General features: G+C 37.8%; 2 protein-coding genes and 1 pseudogene across 3 annotated transcripts; 2 read left to right on the top strand and 1 right to left on the bottom strand.

Annotated features, from left to right (window-relative positions):
- Positions 1-1,780: 1,780 nt before the first annotated feature.
- On the bottom strand, positions 1,781-4,106 carry LOC147948205 (uncharacterized). Its single transcript, XM_087465736.1, has 4 exons — positions 3,227-4,106; positions 2,991-3,137; positions 2,332-2,861; positions 1,781-2,260 (listed from the first exon to the last, which is right to left on the bottom strand). The coding sequence occupies exons 1-4, from the start codon at positions 4,104-4,106 to the stop codon at positions 1,781-1,783; spliced, it is 2,037 nt and encodes a 678-aa protein (XP_087321862.1).
- A 3,920-nt stretch (positions 4,107-8,026) lies between these two features.
- Positions 8,027-10,488, top strand: LOC104716296 (uncharacterized; annotated as a pseudogene). Its single transcript, XR_756020.3, has 8 exons — positions 8,027-8,295; positions 8,448-8,636; positions 8,742-8,902; positions 9,057-9,152; positions 9,274-9,511; positions 9,604-9,788; positions 9,881-10,032; positions 10,309-10,488. The product of XR_756020.3 is annotated as an uncharacterized LOC104716296 (transcript).
- A 490-nt stretch (positions 10,489-10,978) lies between these two features.
- On the top strand, positions 10,979-12,863 carry LOC147948204 (uncharacterized). The gene is made up of 4 exons (XM_087480005.1): positions 10,979-11,168; positions 12,120-12,200; positions 12,293-12,427; positions 12,594-12,863. Exons 1-4 carry the CDS (start codon positions 11,055-11,057, stop codon positions 12,684-12,686), a joined length of 423 nt encoding a protein of 140 aa, XP_087336131.1. The 5' UTR covers positions 10,979-11,054; the 3' UTR covers positions 12,687-12,863.
- The last annotated feature ends 9,666 nt before the right edge of the window (positions 12,864-22,529 follow it).

Below are 22,529 nucleotides of genomic sequence, written 5' to 3'. Positions count from 1 at the left end.
AATAATATGAAATTTCTTTTTCAAAAGAATGAATCATCGTTTGCAAATTATTTTAGTCATTACCCTGGCCCGGTAATGACCCGACGTTCCGACGTATTATTCTAAGCCGAGTCGCAACTCGCACAAAAGGGTAAGCCGACTGTTAACGGTCGCCCCTGGTTATATTAAGCCGAGTCGCAACTCGCACTAAAGGATAAGCCGACTATTAACGGTCGCCCCCGGTTATATTAAGCCGAGTCTAACTCGCATAAAAGAGATAAGCCGACCATCACGAGTCGCACTTTTTAAAAAAAAAAAAAGGCGACGTTTAAAAAATATTGGAGTCAAGTAAAAAGTAGAACTCTCAGGAGTACGAAATTTGATTTATTTAAAGGGGAGGATGCAAGTCTGATGTGGGCGCCGACCCCATTACGGCACAAACCAAAAAATAAAAGGAGAGGAAAGAGCTACAACAACGGAAAACAAGTCATTCAATTCCTAAATCGGCATTGGAAGGCTCGTTAAATTCCAACCCGCCAACTGTTGTCTGCCAATAGCGGCATGATTCTTTCACATCCTTCAGCAGATCCATCGGAACAGCCATGCCTCGCCCAACCATGTCCTCGAGGTACGCACAAATTCCTTCGACGCGACTACTTTCGCTAAAATAGTGGTTTGTGCTCTCCAACTGCAACACGTAGCGGCGAAGCACGTCGATACGATCACGACAGGCTTCGATCTCCTCTCGTTCCTCAAACGGCCTCCGACCAAGGGTATCAAGGTCGCCCTGCTCAAGTGCGGGAATTACCACTTCCGCACATAAATCTTCGTGCCGGGTGCGTTCTTCCACCAAACGATTCCATCGCCACTTCGGGAAAAAAAACCCTTCGTCGATCAGCAGTTCAAGACATTCAACAACCCCGTCAACACGACAGAAGTCGTAGTAACGTTCGAACGAACGACGGGTGGCAATGACGTAAGCCCTTAATCGCTGAATGCGAGCGTTATAATAGTTAAGTTCTGATTGAATCACCTCGTCGGATCTAACGCCGAGCTGTTCCCGCGCCCTGCGCAACCACGCCGATCTTGTCGTCACCGGCATCAGAGCAACTCTCTTCTTCCTACAAAAACAACAAACTCACCAAGACAGGATTGAAGGGAAACACAAAGGCTATTTATAGGACGGGGAGCACAAGTCCTAACAGGCGCAAGTTCCCAAAACGGAAAAGGCATTCAATGAATCCAATAAGCAACGCTTCGAAAATTAAAGCATTAAATGAGACCCTCAATTAATGCCCCCAAAAGGACGAATAAAGTTTTCAAGGGAGCCGACCCCTATACACGGCAAAAGAAAGATAGTACGAGGGAGCCAACCCCTCAACACGGCGACAACACTGATCACGAGACTAGGCCAGCAACTGGAGACTCGCGCCCAGGAGTGGAAGGACGAGGTAACCCTTCGGCAGAACAGTCCGGAACCTGCTCCTCGACTCCATTAGAAGGTTGGTCGGTGACTTGCGCCTCAACTCCGTCTGAAGGGCGATCGTCAACCTGCTCCTGCTCGTCCAGTTCTTCACCCCCGATCTCCCCACTCTCCGACCTTTCATCCCCACCCTCATCAGTATGACCCTCCGTATTCCCGCTGATTGGGGAAGCGATCCAAGTCGGAATTGGGGGGAGAGGCCCGGCAAAAATCTGAGACAAGTCAAAATCAGCCTCGGAGATATCTGGCAGATCAAACTCTCCAACCTCGCCCTTCAGCTGATTCATCACGGCCACAACCTGGCCCTTAAGCTCCTCATCAAGCAAGGAAATTCGACCCTCGGCGAGTTTCAAGCATTTGAACGTTCCCAACAGCTTGGTTGTATTCGAGGAATTTCTCCCGCGACGCTTCAACCGCTTCGGCGTGGCTTTTGTGCTTCGATAGGAGCCTCTGCACGCGACTGGCCACCTCGTGAAAGGCATTGATTCGCTCATGGTGCCCATATTCATCACGCCGATCCCTGAGCCTTCTTGTCTCCGAGCTAAGGGTGAGCTTCAGACCATTGCAGGAAGCTTCGGACTCCTTAAGCTTCGTCGAGAGAGAATCCCGCTCTTTGATAAGCCCACTCCGGTGATGTTCGAGCTTGGCTACAAGGTCGCTAAGCCTCTGGTTGGACCGAACTGCCTCCCCTAATTGAGCCTCGAGGCGCTCAATCCTCTCATTTGACGCCCCCGAACGTTCCATGTCTCGAACACGACGTTCATAGCGGGTGGCCATACGATTAATACGCGCGATAAACTGTTAAAAAAAAAAGAGATTAAAATACATTCAAGGAAGATCTGCGAAGCGAATTGATTTAACCGACGAACCTCAAAAGATGCTTGAGCAACTTCGGTGACAGCGTCGGCCTCTTTCATCCTTTCAACAGAAGGGAGACGACCTTCGCCAAAATGGATCTTCCGAAACAACTCGGCACAAGACTGCGAGTCATCTGGAAAGGGACGAGCTCCAGATGAATGAGCAAAATCCCAGCTGAAGTCGACCGGCTTTGACTTCTTCAGTGGGACAGACGGCTCTTGTTCAAGGCCATCCTTCCTTTTCTGCGACCTTTTTGGAGGGTCGGCAATGCGACCAGGAGTTCCATCCATCTTCCTCCTTGGAAGCGTCTCTTCAGGGCCGGTGTGGCGGTTAGGCGGGGGAGACCTTTGATGCATCCGTGAAGGATCATCCACAGCTCGACGAGGGGAAGGGGGGACCTTTTTGGATGACCCTGCAGCAGGGGGATCGGAACCTCGACGAACATCCTGACGGGGAGCCGACCGAGACGGCGGCTCTGGAGCTTGGTGATAGCGAGCGGATGCATTAGGGACGCTCAAGTTCAGTTTCCCCATAGTCTTAGCTAGAAAAAAAAGAAAAAATAATAAGATGGGGACAATATCAAAACAAAGCTCGCAACGTATATATGTATGCATATACACGGACTACCAAAAAAAAAAAAAAATAATAATAAAAATAATAATAATAGTACCTCTTGGTCTTCGGCTGGATGTTAACTTCCGTGGACGATCTTTTCTACCCTCGGTTCCCGGCCAAACGAAGGGGCAACAGAGCTTAATCGCGTCTATTTCGGCTCGGAAAGAAGAAGGGTATGGAAGCAAACACCTCGGAATAACAACTGCAAATTTAAAAAAAAAAAAAGGGGGGGGGGGTTAAGAAAAACCAAAGGAAGCAAGTGAAGATAACTAAGCAAGAAGGGTCGGCTACCGGGTGAAGGGTTCCACCCAGAAAACCAAGGGATCGACGGATCCTCCATAACCCCCGCGGCAACTTCCAAAAAGAAATACGAGCCTTTCCAGTTATACGTTTTAACCTTGGCACCCTCGACGAGCGTCGTCTTCTTTCCCGAGGCTACGTAATAAAGCCCGGGAGTCTTCTCCCAACTCGACGAATTCAGACACGTCAACTCTTCAAAGTGATCACAAGTAAGCTTGACCCTTGCATCCTCGGCCATGATCGAAAGACCGACAGCATTTCGAAAGGTCGCCGGGGCAAATTGGGAAACAGCCGCCTTTCGACGAGCAAAATACGTCATCAAAAAAGACGGAAGAGGAAAGGTGAGTCTACACTCGGTGAAGTATTTCTCTGAAATACAAATAAAGCCGGAAGATGCATCCCAGGGACGTTGAAAGGCGGTCGGAATCAAAATCTTCGGCTTCATGTTCAGTTTCCTGGGACAATCCGCAACAATTGTCACGTCAACTCTTAATTTCCCGATACGAACTGCGTCAACTGCCGCATCAATTTTTATCGACATCGCCGGCATATGATTGAAGAGATTCACGGTTGGCAAAGGGACGTCGTCCAAATTAGGAGAAGACGGGTCATCGTTCAATGGCTCGTCTATCAAGGAGGGAGTCTTGAAAGGAAGCCCTGAGGAGCTAGGGACTGCAGATCCAGGAGCAAGACGACGCTTTATCTCTTCAAATCGAGCCGCATCCGAATCCGTCGAAGACGAGTCAGAGGATCTTAGAGAACGAGTTCGACGGCGAACAGATCTGGTAGAGCCGCTAGATTCAGAAGTCGTCGCTCGTCGAAGGTGACTTCCGGCAGAGGGATTGGATGACGCGGATCGAGGAGAATTCATAATGAAAAAGCGACGACACACTAAAAGCAATATAACGACGAGATATAAGAAAGGGAAAATACCTGAACGACGGGAGCACCAAAAACACGAGAAGAAGATAACAAGATTAGAGAGGAAGTGATATTTATAGGGGAGGAAAGAAGAATCCAGAAACGTCATCATTGCAGCACGCGCTCAATGACGATACAACTTCCAGATTTCACGCGCTTCAAGCACCGAACGCGACGATTCAACCCTCAACGTTGGAAACCGCACCTTCACGCGCGACTCTTCGTTTGCCCAATCAGAAAAGTAACCCTGTATCATCCCACGCGCAGTCCTTCGCCTAAAGACTACGAACTAGAGGCGAGGGGGGGGACTATTGTTAGGGATAGATCCAACCCCAACAAAAGGGCCCGGCCCAGGAAAAAGCCCATAAATATCCCTTTCGAGAGAAAAGGGTATTATGGTATTTTTCCTAGACGAACCGACACGATTCCTTATAAATACGGGCGTACGGCCTTTAGAAAAAGGGATCGGAGAAAAGCAAGAGAATTCGTACAACAAGTACAAGAGCTTAGCTCGTCCAAGCAAAAGTCAACGGTTCTAAGCTCATAGCTCGGAGAATCGACGAGATATCAGTTCGTCTACTATCCTCGTCTACTTTTGTAACCCGTTTAAGTCGCGTTGTAGCCCGTCTTTTGTGTTTCGAGATCAATATAATAGAAGAGAACTTCGACCCTCTTTGACCGAACTAAACATACTAATTGTGACCGAAAGGGACATCAACACTCTGGAAGGCCTATATTGGGTTTCAACGGAGCGATACTTGTGAGGAGAATGTCAGTTTCTTCTAGAAGAAGATTCGTTTTTGTCAACATGATCATGTCCATTTTGCAAGAAGTAGAATCACTTTCAACAACGAGAAAAATTTGTTTTTCAATTTCCTGATAGGTTTATATGACTGTTGCGGTTGGAAATATCACATGCACATGATCAGAAAGGGTTGCATATCACAAAGCCTACAAATAGTTTTGAGACAATATTGTTCTAACAAATTATTTTTGAATTTTAAATTCCTCTTAAATCTCCATTTAATTGATATTAATAATATTATATCCAAATTTGGTCGGTTGATGATCAAATGTGAAGTGATATCGACATTATACATAATCACACTTATCAGGTACCATCTGTGTCCTAGCATGAGTTGAACTTTATTTTATATATATAATTTTGTATATTGTTTATGTATATTTATAATGTAAGTTTTAATATATTTTATTAGTTTATCTACGTATTGTATTCACACAGATGTGATGCTAAATTTGCTCATTCATTAGTTTACAATATTTATTTAGTTCCCTCTCAATCTAGTAAATCTTACGAATTAGGATACTAATTACAGAAATTGCCGCAATCAACCCTCTTCGAATTTTATTCTCTTAAAACATTTTAAAGTTTTGAGTTTCAGAATTTGGTTACAATTCTTGTCACTCTCTCTTACAAAGATTCAACGTATACATTCCGCATATCAAAAACCATTAATTAACACATATAATAATAAATTAGTTTTCACGCATAACCAATATGAGATCTATGGTAGTAGTGAATCAAAACATCTAAAGAGATTCGTCCTCATCCAAAGAAAACACAAACAATAATAATTTTGCTAATTTGAAAGTAAAATCAGAAACCATTTAAGGAAAGAAATTTTCATATTGTCGTTAGCAGATCTCTAGATAAAATATACTATTTTACAATTTTAATAAAAAAAATAGCCATACATTCAAAAATATCCAAGTAAATGACTATCAAATTTAAACTATCCAAGTAAATAAGCGAGATATTTGTGAATTTTAGTTGAGAGTTTTATTAAAATTTTGGATTCGGATGTTTAAAAAGTGTAATCTTGAACTCAAGTGCATAAAATGTGTATTCGAATTCATGGTTATTTGTTAAATAAAGTGATAAAGAAAAGCTGTGATGATGCGTACGATGATTACTGATGAGAAGAATAAGGAAAGGAAAGAGATCCGCGGAAACCTAAAGGGATCATCCAGAAAACCTAGCCGCCATTGAAGACCTATGTCTCTCTCCTCTCATGGCTCTGTTTTTTTGTTTTTGTTTTCAAGTATTCAAACTCGGTTGTTTTTTTTTTACTAAAACTATATAATAACACAACTTACTAATGTGTTGGAGAGAGAGAATTAGAGAACACATTTTAACAAAAAAATAACCATGAATTCAATAGTAACCAAGTAAATGACTATCAAATTCAAACTATCCAATTAAATGAGCGAGATACTTGTGAATTTTAGTTGAGAGTTTTATTAAAATTTTGGATTTGGATGTTTAAAAAGTGTAATATTGAACTGAATACCTGTAAGCTTGCAGCCTGATGAAGAGTTGTGCAGAGATCTTGGCTTGTCTCATATGACTCCTTCCCCAAATAGTCTTAAGGAAGACTGACCATTGACTCTTGTGAACATGTAAATCATTATGTGTTTTGTTTTTCCTTTTATCCTACCTGCGGATCCCATCTTCAACTAATAATTTAAAAGATTTGGTAGAATTTTATATTATAAAAAAGAAAATGAAATGTGATTCTATCAGATTTTATTGTTAAACTTTGGCTGATTTTAAAATATTTTACACCTCAAATATATATTTTGGTGTTCTTAAAAATATAACAACGTTTGCATCTTTAAGAACGTATCAATGTGTATATATTTCTTAGTAGCATAAAAAATCGAATCAAGATTCTGGTCTTGAGCTCTGTCCTCCACCGCAGCAGAAACAACAGTCATAATCGCAGCAACAACAGTCACAATCGCAGCAACCAGGTTCACAACCACAGCAGCAGACGCAACACTCTCCAAACTGCAATCCAACTCTAAAACTAGATGTAAAAACTTACATTTCCAATTGTGCTTGATTTGGAACTTCACATCACCAAGTGTAAACTGAATCTCATCCACACATCGCACCACAGCCTTGATCAACATAAGTGTTTTTCTCAACCATTTCACATACTTAAGGCTGTCCAATTCACACATGATTCCTCTTTGACGGAGTTTATGTGGAATCATATAATTGTGCTAATTCTCCGTAGAAAGCTTAACAGTTTCCCTATCAAGTCCAGCCAACTCCAGTTTTCCCCTCACATCTTGACAAGCTTTCAGAAGACAAAAGCAATGGAGCATGTTGATCAAACATCTTATTAGACAGCTTGTTTTTTATATAGAAATATTTCAAAAATTCTACCTTAAGGTATGATTTTATTAGTCCTACTTTACAACTTAAAAAACAAAACAAGTCTCCTAGAATCATTCAAAGTAGCATTTAAAAAAAAAAATTGTGATGTATTGAATAATCATAGATTTCAAGTAAGTTTTATAGATGATTGATTGATGTATTAAATTATTTAAGTGATTTTACATAAATTTCAAGTTAAATAACATATGATTTTTTAAAAATATATTCAAAGTCATTAAGTGAAATGATTTTAAGAAACTCTAAAATCTTCTAAAATATCAAGTTTAACCGTCCCTCTACATGACTGATTTTACCCTTGTTTTGCCTGACACTACTAGTTTTTTTTTTTTTTTTTTTTTTTTTTTTTTTTTTTGTGCAGTAGTGTAACCCTTAAAAAAAAGAAAAACATTTTCCAAAACTGTGATTTGATTGGCTATGCCTATGATAAAACGGTGACGCGCGTATCTTCTGGGCAGTGTGCAAACTTGTAACTGCTCGTTCCATGATGCTAGGCGATTTCGAGATTCAACCATCTCTGCGTATCTCAGCCTCAGGTTGAAATACCAAATACGTATCTTTTTTTTTTTTTGGTAAAACAAATACGTGTCTATCTGTTGTTTTGATACGTATCTATCTGTTGTTTTGATATTCCGTTCTTAGCGATCTGATCTGCTTCCCCAATATTGATTTTTTTAGGTTTATTGAATGATGAAGAAGGCTACGGGGAAGGAGGTTAATGCTGTAACATTGGTCTATTGGGACATCAAGGAGTATCCGGTTCCCCCTGGCTTTGATCCACGTCGGGTCCGTCCGTGCATTAATGGGCTCTTGGAATCTCATGGCTACTCTGGTCCTGTCACCATCTACGCCGTTGGCATACTAACAGACGTCCATGTTGACATCCTTCGAGCTCTCTCTTCCTCTGGGATCATCCTTTATTACTCCCCCTTCAGTTAGTATTCTCTCGATCCTCATACCTTCCTAACTAAGATCGGATGATGAATTGAATATGAGAGTTCCAATTCTTTAGTGTCTTCTGTTTATATATATATATATATAGAGAGAGAGAGAGTTCTTCAAGTCTTTAGTTTCTTTCTGAAACAGGTTCCTCAGCTATCATGTCACTTATGGGTGAGTGGATGGATGAGAATTCACCTCCAGCTAATATGTTGGGCATATGCTTTCCCAATGCCTTCCCTTCACCACTTGTAAGTGGATACAACCTATTCAGGCCGTTTTCATTTACTTCTCCTCAAGAAGACGCCATCACCTGGATTAACTTAATTCTGACAGGTGAGTGTGTGTATTTGTCCACTCTCACAGTTGTTGTTGAAATAATTAACCAGGCATATCTGTTGCTGCATGTAATAGCTCTCTACTTTTATTATGTCCCCGCAGTGTCAGGGACACTTGAGGAGGATAAATGCAGTCAAACGGATCAATCTGCCATCTGGTTCTGCTCAATATGCCAAGATCTTTGTGGCGATGGTAAAGATCTTCGTGGCCAAGGCTTTGATACTTTCACCAGTCATCTCTCTTCCCAAGTACATGTAGTTACGGTAATTAAGCATCCTTGAGTCAATACTTTTTTTTTTCCTTTGTAACAACTATTTCTTGAGTCACAATACAACCCCATGCATTGTCTACTCGTTTTCCCCCTTTTCTCACTTGTAACTAGTTTTGTTGCATATATATGGTTTTGTTTTCAAATAGAGGACGGAGTACCTGCCTGTCGAGGATTTTATACCCTTGCCGAGATTCAGGGACGAGGATGAGAATCCTCCCACCATGGTCAGATGGCAACCAGAGGCAAGTTTTAGTATCATTAGCTGATAACCCTTGACATTTCTACATTTTGAACCCGTACGTACGTGTTTGTCTGCTTCAAAATCTCCTACCAATAGTTTTCCTTTTTTTCACTTTTATGTAGAAGGCTACTCGGGAGGAGTCTGAGGCTGTAACATCGGTCTTTTGGGACATCAATTTGTTTCCGGTTCCCCCTGGCTTTGATGCTCGTCTGGTCCGTTCGTGCATCAATCGGTTGTTGGAATCTCATGGCTACTCTGCTCCTCCCACCATCTACGCCGTTGGCTTATTAACAAACGTCCATGACGGCATCCTTCAAGCTCTCTCTTCCACTGGAATCACTCTTTATTATGCCCCCCACGGTTATTATCGTCTCATACTTTATGCCTTAATTCCTACGGTATAATGGATGATGAATACAAAGTCTCAAGTCTTTTAGTTTCTTCTGAAACAGGTACCTCAGACATCAGGTTGCTTATGTCTCAGTGGATCTCTAAGAATCCACCCCCTGCTAATATTTTGGGCATATGTGATCCGAGAGGCTGCCCTCTACCTTTGAGTGGATACAACATTTTCCGGCCGTTTTCCTACTCTTCCCTAAACAAGACTCCGTCCTCTGGGGAAGCTCTCTTCTAACAGGTGTGTGTTTGTCCTCTCTTACATTTTTAGTTGTTGGAATAACTAGCAAACCTGTTGCTGAACTAGCTACTTGCCCACTTTAATTTTCCCATATTCAGGGGCTCTTGAAGAGGATACGTGTAGTAAAACGGGTGAATCTGCCAGCTGGTGTTGCTTAATATGCGATCATATTGGTGGCCAAGGCTTTGAAAGTTTCACCAAGCATCTCTCTAGTCCAAACCATTCACAAAACCTTTCACATGAGGTAATTAAGCATCCAAGCTATACTAGACAGACTTTTGTGCCAATACGTTGTCACTGTCTTAACTATTTTTTAGTCGAACAACCTCTTACTACAAGTAGTTTTCCTTACTCAGTTCTAGTTTTGTTTTGCCCTGGATCTGACCCATGTCATCTTTTTCCATTGGACGTGCATTTGGTTTTCAAGCAGATGGGCTTTGAGTTTTTAACATCAGACGACGTTGTGATTTTTAATCTTTTGAATTCTGGTGTTTTTATTAATCATATTTAAACGTTGTAGGGAAGCTCTTCTAAGAAACGGAGGACGTGAACAAGAAGAAGAAGTGTGTTTGCGTCGTCTTCGATGATATTGTCTGCCTATATATATATTCATTTCCTGGCGTCTGGGTTTTAAACTTCAAGAAGAGCGTTTGGTGCAATACCTGGAAGCTTGCAGCCTGATGAAGAGTTGTGCAGAGATCTTGCCTTGTCTCCTAAGACTCCTTCCCCAAATACTCTCAAGGAAGATTGACTATTGACTCTTGTCACCATGCATGTAAATAATGATGAGTTTTCCTAACACTAGTTTTTTTTTCTTTGGTACTTAAAAGATGTTAATCTTCGAAAACAAAACTTTTTCCAATGTCAAAATATGGTAAAAAAAAAACTGTATTTGATTGGCTGTGACAAAACGGTGACGTATCTTGAGGTCAGTGTTCGAAATTGTAACGGCTGTTTCCCAATCCATGAATTAGAAAAAGAAACCCTAGTTTTGAATTTTAGTCTCTATCCAATTGCTCTCTTTATAAGGAAACACGAAAATGTGTTCAAAGTTTGCTTGTGGAATCATTCCAAATAGGAAGCCCAACAAAAGAAACGTCGAAACCCAAGTAGCCAAAAACATATCTTAACGCTATGCGGAGCAGAACACGTGGAGTTTCTAGCCTCATTGAGACAACACTTTTGTTAAACTCTTATCTTGTCCAAACCAAAGGATGTTAATTTCTTAGGCGACATTTTTCAATTAGTTTGAGCGTTACAACAGATATGGCTACGAGTACCAGATCCACCGCAAACAAAGAGGCTAAGAAAACTATCATCTTGCCTGACTTGTGGGTCACTCACCACCAAGTCAATAGTAGCGGTCGAGCTATCAATCCGGTATGCACATAATCTTCTCACTTCCCTCTGTATTTATTACGACTATATATATATATGTTGTCATGTGATGTTTTCTTATGCATTTACTTATCCGGTCATGGCATCTATGCCCTCTGATGTTTGATTTGATTTGTTATTTTGATTTACAATGTTCTCTAGTCTCACAATCACGTGTTTGTAACACAATACCTCTACGTGGAATTGCATCATTTTTTTTATGTGAACAATGACTACAAGGTTACGGATCTAAAATCAAAGCTAAAACGTATGATTTATGCTAAGATGCATGAGTATGTACATGTATATTGTGAGTTTTGTAACATTTTGGAATTCGTAAGATTTATTATTCAGTTCAATTAGAAGAATCAAAGCTGAATATATATTTTGATTTCGTATTTATATATATTGACTTCTGTGACCATTTGCTACTAAGAAAAACCATTAAACTAATGAATAGAGAGAATCCTGATTTTGAGTTAATTATTCGTGTGCATCATTGGTTACCCTTTGCATGGACTTATTGATGCAATCCATATATATTAATGTACTTGCTAAACTTTGAAGTAGAGAGTTAGAGGTCTTTTGCTGTTAAAACGTCCCTTCTATTGAGGCTAAAGGGGTTTGAGTTTTTTATTATTATACTGACATGGCTCATATACCTGATGGCTAGTACTGAGTTAAGTGAAGCTCTTAATTAAGTCTTAATGTATCATACTTTGAGATGTTAGTACAGTTAATTGAAGAGATACCAACAAAGGCATATACAAGATGACGTTGCTTTAAATTAAGTTGGATTCGTGTTGATGACTAGCTATTAGATTCTTATTTATCATTCAAACTATTTTGACAGAAACATCGAAGTATCTAACTTTAGATTCTTTGTGCCGTCTTTGTCAAATTTATGGTTTCAAACTAAAATCTCTTACCTTTTGAGTTTCCGTTTATCTACAGTACTATTTGAATGTAAGAACAAGACAAAAGTTTTACTCGAAAACATCATTCTACAGACACTTCCGTAAAATGGCGGATCAGGTACGTAAAAATATGCACTAAACCTTCTTTCTCATTGGTAGATGAACTTATTCATGTATATAAATAAATTACTTTTTCAATACATCTACAAGTCACATGATTACGTGAAGAACGAAGTCTGGCTCAACAGAGAAACAGCCGAGGAAGAGAAGTTGCAAGTGTGTTCAAGGTGCAAAGAGATTGGACATAACTGCGTTACTTGTCCTTATCCAATCATCCACAAGATTGTAAGTCATGTCTTTCTCCCATCACACACTTCATATTTTCAATGTTATACTTATTGTCTATTTATATTTATAGTTCATTTGGGAGAAAAATATCATGCACCACCAGATGACGCTGGTGGTGTTCATTTGATATATATATATAATAAGAATATCTTATGCATTGCAGAACCCTTATGCGGGAATAAGGATTCGTAGGTGCAGTAGATGCCACTACCTTGGCCACAACGTCCGTACTTGTCGTCGAGCCGTCCAGAACTAGTTGTGTTCAACAAACACTTCAGAGTTTCAGAGAACTATTTTTGTTTGTGTTTGTTTAGCCAATAAAAATGCTCAGTTTTTACTAATAGAATTTCTTAACTTATTAAATAAATTTCAGATATCCCTTCTCTTATTTTGATAATTTAAATTGATTTAATAGACAAGAGATACTTTAGGGATTCACTGTGTGTTAATGTTTACATACTCTTACTTTTAGACTTTAGAGGCATAAATGTGTTTCTTGTTCATTTGGGGGTATGTTTTTCCGATGGTTTAACTTGTTATTGGTTCTATGATTTTAATGGATTTGAAAATCCAAACAAAATTCATGTGTTATTCAATCATTGATTTTAAAATACTTATCAAAATTATGTGTTATTGGTTCTATGATTTACAAATACTTGTTAAAATCCATTGTTATTCATTCAATGATTTGTTTTTGGATTTTCAAATCCACATTATGTTTTAAATGGATTTGCATGGATTTGAAAGTGTAAAATAGAAGGATTCAAATCCAAAGATAAAACATGTTATTTCAAAATCCATATGTTTTGATTTTAAGAATTTACAATTCCATACTGATTTAGAAATCATCTCTCCAATAATAAGAGAAAACTACTGTAAAAGATCTGAGTAATTAGTAATTTCTTCAAAAACCCATTAGAACTATCTAGAATTTCAACAAAATTCAAATGAAAGTTCAATAAACAAAAGTTAGGAACAAAGAGAAAAAAATAAGATATTTCTCTTGTTCTTTTCTTCAGATGTGGTCACCATCCTCTATATATTAATAGAGAAACACATTTGAGAAAAAGCTGATGTGTGACCGCCAGAGAGCTCATGACACTTTTTAATATTTGTATTCAATATTTGAACATGGTTATGTATTGAATAACTACTTTTATATATATATCTATGTTTTATTCATAATGATGGAGATGCAAATATTAGAAACAAAAGAGCTAGAGGAGTTTGAATATCACTCGTCAGATCAGGCGTTTTCCTCAATCTTGCTAAACGGACGGAGATGGTTCCCATGAGCCTCTGAACATGCTAGAAGGAACTGTGGTGGCATGGTATATGACAAAGAATTGAAAAAATGCTTTAAATCCACTTGTACACAGGAGTAATATTTGCATTTTATCTTGACTACGCTAGGCTCAACTCTTGTGACAATCAAAATGTTCAGCGCTAAATGAATCTATAAAAACTGTCAAGACCAAAGTCCCACCGATAAGAACTTTGAGTTCAATTGCTAAATTTAAGGATGATCAAGCTAAAACCAATGATGATGAGCATATTAAAAGTATTACAAAAAATAGGAAATTAATAATGAAAATCTATTTGATATATGTATTATAACAATTTTATTCAATTAATTATGATTCATGAAACTAATTTACTCGGGAGATTCGAGTGAACCTGGCTCAAGGGAAGAAATGTTGATATCATACAACAACATTGTGGAATGATTTTGAGTTTTATACATTAGAGTTATGTTGAAAGAAAACTAATTAACTCAATTCAATAAATTTTTATGCTAAAAGCTATTGCTTATAACTAGTCAGTACTAGTCCAATCTGTGAGGAAATCTCTCAGGAACACAAAGTATAATTTTAACTTATTTGTCTTAGCCAGAAAATACAACAATAGAATGAACCAAAACATTGATCTTGTATCTTCTCTGGATAACAAGAAACCTCTTCTCTGCACAAAGAGACTCGTAAATTGTACCCCGAAAGCTCTTTTACGGCCTATTACTAGTGGTGCCAACCAAATTAGCTTCACTTTATCAATTAGCTCATTACATTCATTTGACAGTTTTGGCCTTTGTCTAGGTACGTAGGTTTCATAGGTCCAACAGCTTGCGACCAAGGTTCGTCTTTCTCTTTTTTTTTTTGATTTTTTTTTTTTGACTTTTGATTTTAACTTTTTTTTTTTAACTTGAACATTCGGTCTGTTTTGTAGATTCCTCATCGATTTTGAGGCAAGGATGAGCTCTTGCGGTGAGATAACGGTTGAGAAGGCTTCCAAAATCATGAATCGTTTTTGGCACGTTCTACTTCCGTGGTTTGGATCAACGCCGAGAACAAGGTGGACGAGACTCTTTTGATTCAGTACGTGGAGAACTACACTTGGATCATCTTTGATCCTGAGTTTCACAGGAAGGTGAAGAAGGAAGAGAAGGCCAAGAGGGAGAAGGAAGAGAGAAGGAGGAGAAAGATGTGATGATGCGTACGATGATTACTGCCGAGAAGAAGAAGGAAAGGAAAGAGATCTGCAGAAACCCAAAGGATTATCCAGAAAACCTATTCGCCTCCATTGAAGACCTCTGTCTCTCTCGTCTCATGGCTCTATTTTTTTGTTTTTGTTTTCAAGTATTCAAACTCGGTCAGTGGCGGATCCAAGACAATATTTAGTATGAGGCACATAAATAATATAGTTACGGGATGTATGCGGTTCAGTTCTCGGTTACGGGATGTATGCGGGATTTCAGTCTCGGGCTTTTATTGGGCCTGCTGTGTTTTCCACAGCGGTTAATGGTTTTTTATAATTTTCGCATGACCCAATTTTTAATAACTTGGAGTTTCGTTTGTCAGATGTCCTCTTCGGGGATGGACTATTTTGCCTTTTTGGGCCTTGGCCATCTACGGTTTTTTTGGAGGCCTGTTTTAATGTTTTTTCCCTTTGGTTATATAATATATATGCCTTATGCTTTTTTCGGTTATACTAAAATTTATGTCGGAGGCCTTATAAGCATGGGCCTTGTGGAAACAGTTAGTGTGTGGTTTCTTTTTACTATTTCCTCAAGGGCAGGGGGAGATGTATTTGGAGTTTTTAACTCCTTTTTTTTCATTTTAATTTTATGAATATTGTGAGTTGGAATTGTCAAGGCCTAGGTAATAAGGCCACAATTGGTAATCTTCGGGATTTATGGTCTAAACATCGACCGGATTTTTTGTTCCTCATGGAAACTAAACAACCATCACCTATTCTAGAAAAGTTTGTTGGTCATTTTGGGTATAAGAATTTAAAAACAATAGATCCTATTGGCTGTAGTGGTGGTATGGCTCTGTTTTATAATCAGAATGATTTTCAGGTCTCGGTTTTATTTGAGTCAAACAGGTTAATCGACATTGAAGCGGTTTTCAAAGGGCGGATAATTCATTTAACTTTCGTTTATGGAGATCCCGTCCCCAATAAACGGGATCTGGTGTGGGAACGTATTTTAAGAATAAGTACTACCCGGTCCACCCCTTGGTTTTTGGTTGGGGATTTTAACGAGCTGACAGGCAACCATGAAAAAAGGGGGGGGGGGGGGGAAGTTACGTCATCCTTCCTTTTTTCTCGCTTTTAACGGGATGATTCGGGATTGTGGTTTTTTGGATTTTCCTTTTATTGGTGATTGTTTGTCTTGGAGGGGTTGGCGGGATAAAAAACCTATTCGATGTCGGCTGGACAGGGCTTTAGGGAATGAGGATTGGCATGAATTGTTTTCAGACACGGTGACGGAGTATTTACCAATGATAGCCTCTGATCATAAGCCTCTTGTGGTTAATATTGGGGCTAAAAGGCCTAGGGGGAACAGGAGTTTTATGTTTGACCGCCGCTGGATTGGTAAGACGGGGCTGATGGATGCGATCGCATCAGGGTGGGACGGGGGTTTGGATCAGGTTTCAAATACTTTCACCCATAAAATTGTGAATTGTCGAAAGGCAATTTCTCAGTGGCGTAAATCACAAGTCCCATACGGTCGGGAAACCATTGAAGATTTAAAGAGACAGTTGGAGGTGGCTCTAGCGGATGATTCAATTCCTCCTGCTACAATTTCGGATTTACAGAGTCGTTTACGTCAGGCTTATGGGGATGAAGAGATTTACTGGTATCAAAAGAGTCGGAGTAAATGGATGCGATTAGGGGATAAAAATTCAAAGTATTTTCATGCTTTAACAAAGCAGAGACGGGCTTGTAATCGGATTACTGGTTTATTTAATAAGGATGACATCTGGTCAACTGAGGATGTGGATATTTGTAATACGGCGGTATCATATTTTGAGGATTTGTTTACTTCAACAAACCCGACCAATTTTGAGGAGGTCCTACGGGAGGTCCAGACGGTGATTACAACTGAGGATAATGAGCGGTTGACAAGACCCGCAACGGAGGCTGAGGTCAAGTCTGCTTTATTTATGATGCATCCGGATAAAGCACCTGGCTCAGATGGAATGACAGCTCTATTTTTTCAAAAAGCATGGGGTATAGTCAAGGCGGATCTTGTAGATTTGGTTAATAGATTTCTGGTGGAAGGAGTTTTTGACAAGGGTTTAAATCGAACTCATATTTGTCTTATCCCGAAGGTGGCCAAGCCAACTCGAATGGCAGAATTACGTCCGATTAGTCTGTGTAATGTTGGCTATAAGATCATTTCTAAGGTTTTATGCCAGCGACTAAAAGGGGTTTTACCTGGTCTTATATATGAGACTCAATCGGCTTTCATCCCAGGTCGGCTGATTTTCGATAATATCCTTATTGCTCAAGAGATGTTTCACGGCTTACGCACAAACCCGTCTTGTAAAGGGAAATTTATGGCCATCAAAACAGACATGAGTAAGGCATATGATAGGGTTGAGTGGGATTTTGTGGCAGCTTTGCTACAGAAGATGGGTTTTGCAGAGTCATGGGTTTCATGGATAATGGTTTGTATCACTTCGGTAGAGTACCGGGTTCTTATTAATGGCCAGCCAAATGGTTTGATAGTTCCAGAGAGAGGGTTGCGCCAGGGGGATCCCCTCTCCCCTTATTTGTTTATCTTATGCACAGAAGTTTTAATTGCTAATATACGGAAAGCAGAGAGGGATAAACTTATTACAGGGATAAAAGTGGCAAACAAATGCCCGCCCATTACGCATTTGTTATTTGCCGATGATAGTCTTTTCTTCTGTAAGGCGGACAGAGGACAATGTCAGGTTATTTTAGATATTCTGAAAAAGTATGAGTCAGTTTCGGGTCAACAAATTAATTTTTCAAAATCTTATGTCCAATTCGGGCACAAGATTGATGATCAGACAAAAACCGAGCTCCAGGGTGTCCTCGGGATCATGACTTTGGGTGGCATGGGGTCATACCTAGGGTTACCCGAAAGTTTGGGTGGGGCAAAGACAAAGGTTTTCTCTTTTGCTCGGGAACGGATTCAGAGTCGGACAAATGGTTGGACGGCAAATTTGCTGTCCAAAGGGGGAAGGGAAGTGATGATAAAATCTGTTGCTACTGCTGTTCCAACGTTGTGATGTCGTGTTTTCGTTTACCAAAGACAATTACATCCAAGCTTACCAGTGCGGTGGCAAATTTTTGGTGGAGTACTAATGGTCAGTCAGGGGGAATGCATTGGCTTGCCTGGGAGAAATTATGTGTAAGCAAACAGTTGGGTGGTCTAGGTTTCAGGAATGTGGATGACTTTAATTCGGCATTACTGGCTAAGCAGTTATGGCGTCTCATAGACGCTCCAGAATCGCTGTTTGCTAGGGTTTTTAAAAGTCGGTATTATCGGAATACGAATCCTTTGGATCCGATAAGGTCATACTCTCCCTCCTATGGATGGAGGAGTATATGTTCTGCTCGCTCTCTGGTAAATAAAGGGCTTATTAAACGGGTTGGCTCTAGAGACACCATTTCTATATGGTCTGATCCTTGGGTACGAGCTCAATTCCCGAGACCAGCTGTCAGTAAGGGTCCGTTCAAGGATCCTTATCTTCAAATGAATCATTTAATTGATAGACAAACTAATACTTGGCGTATGGATATGCTTAATGAGCATTTTGATCCACTTGATGTTGCATTGATAAGGGCTATACCATTGGGTGGTAACCAAAAGGATGATCCTTTCGGTTGGCATTTCACAAAAACAGGAAAGTACACAGTCAAATCAGGCTATCACACTGCACGTCATGGTGTGGTTCGGACTTTTGCAGCCACTGGTTCAGGGCCGGACATTACCCCTCTACTCGCTAGTGTGTGGAGGGCCCGTTGCCCACCCAAGATTCAACATTTTATGTGGCAGGTTTTATCTGGTTGTATTTCGGTTTCGGCAAATTTGGGACGACGCGGTATTGCTTGTGATTTACGGTGTGTACGATGTGGTGCGGACATGGAGACTATTAATCATGCCATCTTTTTGTGTCCTCCGGCCCGCCAGGTTTGGGCCCTAGCACATGTACCGGTGGGACCAATTTCCTTCCCGACAGAATCTGTGTATGCGAATGTAGATCATTTTTAGGGAAACAGAACCCTGGGGCTCATGTTGCGGCTTTCCCATGGCTTATGTGGTTTATTTGGAAAGCAAGGAATGCACGTGTTTTTGACAATATTGTCGATCGGCCGGAGGATATTGTAAAGGTAGCAGAGGGAGAAGCTGCAGCGTGGCAGCAGGCTCAGGAAGAGGACGCTCCACTGCCAACTATTCCAGTAATTTCGGGGATACCAGTTAGGGTGGCTACTGCTTCCCTCCCTTCGTTTTTTTCGGGATACCAATGCTTCACTGATGGATCTTGGAAAGCAGGGGATTTGTACGCAGGTGCTGGATGGTGTTGTACCTCGGCCCAGACAGCGTTGCCGTTCTTGGGAGCAAAGAATTTCCGGCTGAGTCTATCTCCATTACATGCTGAAGTGGAAGCTTTCCTTTGGGCGATGCGCTGCATGATCGGCCATGACTTCAGAGACGTGGCTTTCTATACTGACTGCTCAGACTTGGTGAAGATGGTGTCTTCCCCTTCCGACTGGCCAGCGTTCTCGGCGTATCTTGACGACATCAAGACTGATAGGGAAGAATTTTCTTCTTTCTCTTTATCTTTAATATCTAGAAATGCTAATGTAAGGGCGGATTCTTTGGCACGTCAAGCGCGTACATCTCCGCACCAAGTTTTGTTTGTAAACGATTTTCCTACCAATTGGCTCATTTGAGCTGATCTTTTGTTGACAAAAAAAAAAAAAATAAATAAATAAATAAATAATATAGTTAATAAATATATTTTTTTGTTTATGTTAAAGTATATATTTTGTATTTTTGTATATATTCTAATGTATGAACTATGAAGTGCAAAAAATGAGCCAAACTTTTTGAAAGTATTGTTTATATTGGTTTATGATTATGCTTAATAAGATACATACTTAATTTATTAATTAAGAAATACACAATTACAAACTTATAATTCATTATAAAATATAAATATTTGTAATATATTTAAAATCATTTATCTTATCATATCACACAAATTTAAAACCTAAAAAAAAAATTAACTACAAAAGAGATAATATTTTTTTAATAGTTTATTACTTATATTTTTAAAAATTAAGATATATGTCTACTTTGTAATAAAAGAAATGTGAATAAAGTGAAAATAGAAATAATTGCATATAGTTTTATTTAAGAAAATGTCATAGGTAAACAAAAGCCTCCAACAAATATAAAACTGACCAAAAGAAAAACAAAAATATATATAATAAGTGCTAATTGAGAATCGATTAGTGCTATTATTGGGAACAACTAGGTAATTAGTCCACGCAATGCGTGGTTATATGCACAATGATTTTGATTATATTTCTTAAATTTTCTTAAACTAAAATACTGTTTTACTAATGTATAATCTCAAAAAAATTAGATTAATGTATGAATCTCAAAAAACTTTATAGCAATTTCTCAAAATAACACTCCTATCAACATTTTTTTGGTATGGTTATTTATTATACAAAATTTAAAATAAATAAAATTTTCTATAAATAAAAAATTAACCAATACTACAAAAATGATTACAAATTGATTAGCTATATTAATATAAATAATAATATATAAATTTAAACATTTTCCTAATATGAGAGAATCTATGTTTATGATCATGTTTTATAGAGGTTAAACATTGATTTAAAGTAATGACATTGTAAACATAAAACTGTAGTATAGTAAAATTGAATCAAATAAATTTATCAAAAAATTTAGTAACTACGTATAAAATTATTGTATATAGAATATTCTTCATTTCAATGTTTAAAGCAGTTAAAATAATTAAAAATATTAAAATTTTACCAAAAACATTTTTTCTTGAAAGATAAATATATTAATTGGAGGAATGAATGTAAAATTATTGGGTAGGAGTTACATTTGAGTTAAATGTAGAGTTAAATGGAGTTAAATGCCTTTTAAAAGTGGGTTAATTATAAATAAATATTTTAATTTATTTTTGACTTAAAAGAAAAGGAATATCAAGTGGCTCAATCAAAATTTAAACTTACACTTTTTGATTGTTTTGTTGATATAAACTCAACACTCACACATAATATTCTAAATTGAAAATATTACTTTTGAAGTGACAAACTAAATTAGTTTTTTAAAATGAACTTCAATCTAACGATTTTTTAAAACCCCAAGATTAACTTCAATCCTTTTTTTTGTTTTTTTTTCACTCATCAATTTAATTTATAGTGCTAGATTTCATACTAATGGTTTCATCATCTTTAGAGGATTTAGTTAAATGGTATTTTAATAATTATATTATCTTTTATATTTCACTTCCAGTTAAACATGATTTCTTTTTGGAATCATTTTTTTCATTTTGCTTAAAAAATATATTTTTTTTATAATTAAGTTCTTTTTTTTTTTCAAAAACCTCAAATCTTAAATAGTATAAATATTATATTGATCTTTACATATTTATCTCTTGGATCACAAAACAAAATAGACTTTATAAATGGATAATTATATTAATCATTCTATGTGAGATAACCAGAGTACATAATAGAGAATTAGAGATGGATCTTTTCAACTTCATGACCTTATTGTGTGGTGAATATTGTAAGAGTATGAATAATGACTTATAAGATGCTAATCTAAAATAGATAATGAAGATAAACCTCTTTTAAAATAGATTCTCAAATAAACTTGATTTTTTGTTAAACCAACATATGTGAATTTAAATTTAGCTATGGAAATTTTTAAAATAAATATGAATAGATTAGAAAGGCAAGAAATATAAAATAAATAATTTATTTTTATATAAATAAAAATAAAAATTGAAAACAATGTTAATTATATATAATACTTTCTAAATTAAAGTATAGAATCAAATTCTTACAACACATATTAGATATAACAAAATTTTATATTGGTGAGAGAGGAGGAAAGAATGATTACTTATAAGATAATAATCCAAATTGAGATGAATCTTTAAATATAAAAACAATGTAAAATATATATATGTAAAATATATATATCATGTAGTCTCTAAAATTAAAATTTAGTAAATTTACAATGATATTTCATTTGGTTTTTTGTAACCCATACAACAAAAATAAGAAATTGAAAACATAAAATTATTTGAGATATTGTGGAAGAGAATGAGAGAAGTGGAAGAGAATGAGAGAATGTGAAAATGAGAAAATAAAAAATGCCAATATGAGAGAATGAGGCAACGCTTATTTATGTGATAAGAATTGATGGAAGTTATTTAGAATTATTGGAGTTACAAATATTATTTATTTTGTTTGAATAAAATTGAGTGGTGGAATATGATTAATGCATAATTTATTTTATTTTCAGTTATTATTTTATTTTAATGTATGAATTAAATGTATTGTGTTAATTGGGTCTTAAATATTATTTAAAACAATTAAACAATTAGAAAGCAAAAAAAAAATAGAAAGTATTAAATGAAAATCAACCAATAAGGAGAGACCAAAACCTTACTTTTTATATATATGATTACCAACTACGCTAAAGATTCTAATGAGGAGATGTTAATAGCATAACTTTAAAAAGGAGTATAGGGCACGTGCCCCACCTCTTTATAATGTAAAT

Source organism: Camelina sativa, chromosome 2 (assembly GCF_030686135.1).
Source record: "Camelina sativa cultivar CO46 ecotype springtype chromosome 2, ASM3068613v1".
Taxonomy (NCBI): Eukaryota; Viridiplantae; Streptophyta; class Magnoliopsida; order Brassicales; family Brassicaceae; genus Camelina; species Camelina sativa.
This window is presented reverse-complemented; position numbering and strand designations above follow the sequence as displayed.